At 47.9% G+C, this 4,430-nt stretch overlaps 1 protein-coding gene across 1 annotated transcript; it reads left to right on the top strand.

Moving 5' to 3' along the window:
• Nucleotides 1–163: 163 nt before the first annotated feature.
• LOC104948465 (uncharacterized) lies at nt 164–1,711 on the top strand (the record flags this gene model as incomplete). Its single annotated transcript, XM_010774671.1, is given in 1 exon segment — nt 164–1,711. A coding segment is annotated over 1 exon segment (1,548 nt), but the record flags the coding sequence as incomplete, so codon positions are not given.
• Between the last annotated feature and the right edge of the window lie 2,719 nt (nt 1,712–4,430).

Below are 4,430 nucleotides of genomic sequence, written 5' to 3'. Positions count from 1 at the left end.
CCAGCGGTCGCACATAAATTACCTGGAGCTTTTAGCGGTGTTCCTCACCCTAAAACGCTTTCTGCCTTTTCTCAGAGGACACCATGTCCTCGTGAGGACGGACAATACGACCACAATATCGTATATAAACCGACAAGGGGGTTTGCGCTCTCTCCAGTTACACATGCTGGCACGCAAACTGATCTTGTGGAGCTGCGGCCGTCTCCTCTCTCTGAGAGCGACGCACGTACCGGGTGTGATGAACCTCGGGGCAGACCTGCTGTCCAGAGGCGTACCACTATATGCAGACTGGACTCTACATCCAAATGGTTGTGAGCCAGCTGTGGGTGCGTTACGGCCGAGCCGCGGTAGATCTGTTCGCATCAAAAGAAAATGCTCACTGTCCGCTTTTCTTTTCAATGCGCGATCAAAATGGACCATTAGGCGTGGACGCGCTCGCGCACATTTGGCCTCCGGTCCTCCTGTACGCGTTCCCACCCCTGGCGCTGATACCCCCAACTCTGGCCAGAGTGAGGGAACGGCGACACACAATGATCCTGATAGCTCCGCACTGGCCTGCAATGTACTGGCTGGCGGAGATATATCAGCTGCTTTGCGGTCAGCCGTGGCAGCTCCCCCTACGCAGAGACATACTGTCTCAGGCGGGGGGGACGATCTTTCACCCACATCCGGAGCGCATGGCCCTATGGGCCTGGCCCGTGAGTGGTATAATCTGAATGCAGTGGGTCTCCTGCAGAAGGTGATAAACACTATTCAGAGTGCAAGAGCTTCCTCCACTAGGTCTCTTTATGACTGTAAGTGGAGGGTGTTTGAGGACTGGTGCCTTCAAAAAGGGCACACCTCTTTTCAATGCCCTGTGGGAGTGATTTTATAATTTCTACAGGACCTAATTGATAAACACAGAGCTTTCTCCACGATCAAAGTCTACCTGACTGCTATTGCTGCATGCCATGTGGGTTTTGAGGGTAAGACGGCCGGCCAACATCCTCTGGTCTGCCGTTTTATGAAGGGAGCTTGCAGGCTCCTTCCTGTTTCCAGGTCACTGGTGCCCTTATGGGACTACTTGACATTGGTCTTAGATGGGCTCACTCGAGCCCCATTTGAACCCCTGGAAGAAGCTGACATGAAGCACCTGTCACTCAAGACAGTGCTGTTACTGGCCCTGGCATCCGCCAAGCGAGTCAGTGACATTCATGCGCTATCTGTACATCCTTCATGCACTCAGTTCGTCCGAGGGTTAACGAGAGTGTTGCTGAAGCCCAACCCTGCCTTTATACCTAAGGTGGTTGGTTCATGTACCCCCATTGACATTGAGGCATTTCCTCCGCCGCTGTGTCCCTCCCGGGAACAGCAGCCGAATTTGCTATGTCCAGTCCGTGCTTTACGCACTTATATGGACAGATCAAAAGAGTTTCGTCATAATGACCAACTCTTTGTGTCCTGGGCTAACCCTCAGAAGGGCAAGCCTGTTACTAAGCAACGGCTCTCTCACTGGATTGTGGAGGCAATTGCTTTGGCTTACACGAGTCAGGGTCTGCAGGCACCTTCGGGTTTGCGTGCTCATTCGACTCGTGGTCTGGCTACATCCTGGGCTTTGTTCAGGGGTGTTTCCATCCAAGACATTTGTGCAGCGGCGAGCTGGTCCTCGCCGCTCACTTTTGTCCGCTTTTACAGATTAGACGTCTCTGCTCCCAGTGTGGCCCATGCAGTGCTGGGCCCCCTGCTGAGTTAGAGCTCTAACTGTTAAATTCTGGTTGGGTTTGGTGATTTTCGAGATAAGCTCGTCTGGCAATACGGGAGCTACAATATCCCATAGTGAGACATCGAACTGAGTGTTACGAATGAGAACTATAGGTTACTTACGTAACCCCAGTTCTCAGAGTAACATGAAGTGAGATGTCTCACCAGACGGCCCTCCTTGCTATGGTGAAGCGAGAAGAGGTGCTTATTTTGAATGATGCATGCGGCGTAGCGCAAGCTACTTATAGGGGTTAGATTCCCTGACGCTGACGTCAAGATCACCAGCCAATCAGGATTGGCGTAATGAGATTGATGCTTCTGTTTGCTCCGCGATGAGGCGCATCCCATAGTGAGACATCTCACTTCATGTTACTCTGAGAACTGGGGTTACGTAAGTAACCTATAGTTTGTGATTAGTGAGGGCCCTACATTTTTTAATTCCTGTATTTCAGCTTTGGTCTTTAACTGAGCTCTGGATACTGTCCAGTATGTGTGAATGTTATGCAGGGCAAACACAGCGATTGTGCTATCTATTTGATAAAATGGTGTGAAATCAACATATCTCTGAACACGCCTCCCCCTCAAGCCTTTCTGTGATCAATTATTTATGTACTGAAGAGAGCCAAGAAACTATATTAAAAGATCAACAGTTTTTTTTTTTTATCTTTAAAGGAAATATGTGTATTGAGTATTTATGTTGATGCTTATGGTGAATGCCAAGCAAGCGAAGCAACATGGTGCAGGAAAGATAAGGGAGAGATCAAAAGTAAAAAAAGGAGAAAAGCCTCAGAGAGTTGTTGGGATGCGAGGTTAATTTGGTGCCATGCTGACAGAGCATGTTGGGTGTGTGCACTCATCTTCTGCCTTCTGTCATTCAGTCCTGCTGTTGGACCACAATAATCTAAAGGGATCCTGGCGTGGCACTGGAAGCCAATCAAGGATCTTTGTAACTCGATTAGAGCGACCTTGCAACCAATAGTAATAAATTAAAGAAAGTGCAGATGCAGCACTTCACCAGGTGTACACAGTATACCAAACAGATAACATCCTGCAGCAGAAGATATAGAGTCTTTTAGTCTAAGTTTGGGCTTTGTGTTGACATTTTTATTTGAGGTCAACTGCTTTCATCACATAAATCTTTTGACGGATAGGTGGCCTAAATGTTTAGATACATGGAATATACATTCTATATAATAGAAAGCATTCTGTCATAGTGTTCTTCCCAGAGAATACACATATGTTTAATAACGCATTAAACCCTGCATTGACTACACCACCTGCTCTTGGTTGTTATTTTAATCCATGGGCTCTTCCTCTTATTTCTCCCATTTGTCTAATATTTTAAAGCTAATCATGGACATAACCAGTGCCATGTTTTTTAAAGGTCCCATGTCATGCTTTTCTGGTTATTGCCCGTCCCCTCGTGTGTTATGTAGCTGTTTATGTAAACGGTCTGCAAAGTCACAAACCCTCAAAGTACACCCTGTAGCGAGTAAAACTCTAACACAGAAAATACCTGTCTATGCTGCCCCAGAACGCCTCGTTGGAGATTTTTCTTTTTCCATTTTTTTCTTCCTGGTCATAGTGACGTGTAACGGTCATAGTGTGTGAGGAGCTCTGCGGATTGGTTCCTTATCTTTTTTTCCTCGAGCCTCAAAGGGCGGAGCAGCGAGCCCCGCAACGTCCCGCTAACACGGGTCCCAGACCTCACGCAGCATTCTCATCTGTTTGTCATTACTGGCGTAATTTTATGGTTGCTAACAAACGCCATTGTAATCACTGATGTTCCGCTGTAACGGTGGTGGACTCATCAGAACAGAGTGGGCGAGCTGACCAATCAGAGCACAGTGGGCTCATAGGGAGGGGGGGGGGGGGGCAGGATCTCCAACAAGGCGTGTAGGACAGAGAGTGAATACACATACTATGCAGAGATGCTGTATGAGAAACCAATGTGATTTTGGAACATTGAACAATGTAAAACTATTTTAGTAGACATCAACAATGGAATTACCATCCATCTTCTCCCGCTTATCCGTGGTCGGGTCGCGGAGGTAGCAGTTCCAGCAGAGAGCACCAAACTTTCTTTTCCCTGGCCACATCAACCAGCTCTGACTGGGGGATCCCAAGGCGCTCCCAGGCCAGCGAAGAGATATGATCCCTCCACCTGGTCCTAGGTCTACCCCTTGGTCTCTTCCCAGCTGGACGTGCCTGGAACACCTCCCTAGGGAGGCGCCCAGGTGGCATCCTAACTATGTGCCCGAACCACCTCAACTGGCTCCTTTCGACGCGAAGGAGGAGCGGTTCAACTCCGAGTCCCTCCCGGATGACCGAACTTCTCACCTTATCCCTAAGGGAGACACCAGCCACCCTGCGGAGAAAACCCATCTCGGCCGCTTGTACCCGCGATCTCGTTCTTTCGGTCATGAATGGAATTACGATCAGTAGAAATGTCCATGTCATGGGACCTTTAATTAATTTGTTTGGCTTGTGATTGCTCGCAAAATAAGCTGTGGCATGCTTGCACAATTTTTGATTTCCCTTTGCGTAGGGAGGAATAATGTCAGTTGAGGCAAATCTGTGTGTGTGTGTGTGTGTGTGTGTGTCTTTGTTTGTGTGTGTGTGTGTTTCAAATTAATATTAATCAATTATATATATATTTTAAAGGTTTAAACTCTCCCAATTGACATTAG

Source organism: Notothenia coriiceps, unplaced genomic scaffold (assembly GCF_000735185.1).
Source record: "Notothenia coriiceps isolate Sejong01 unplaced genomic scaffold, NC01 NC01_scaffold00014333, whole genome shotgun sequence".
NCBI lineage: Eukaryota > Metazoa > Chordata > Actinopteri > Perciformes > Nototheniidae > Notothenia > Notothenia coriiceps.
Note: the sequence above shows the minus strand (reverse complement) of the source record. Positions and strands in the feature narration are given on the sequence as shown.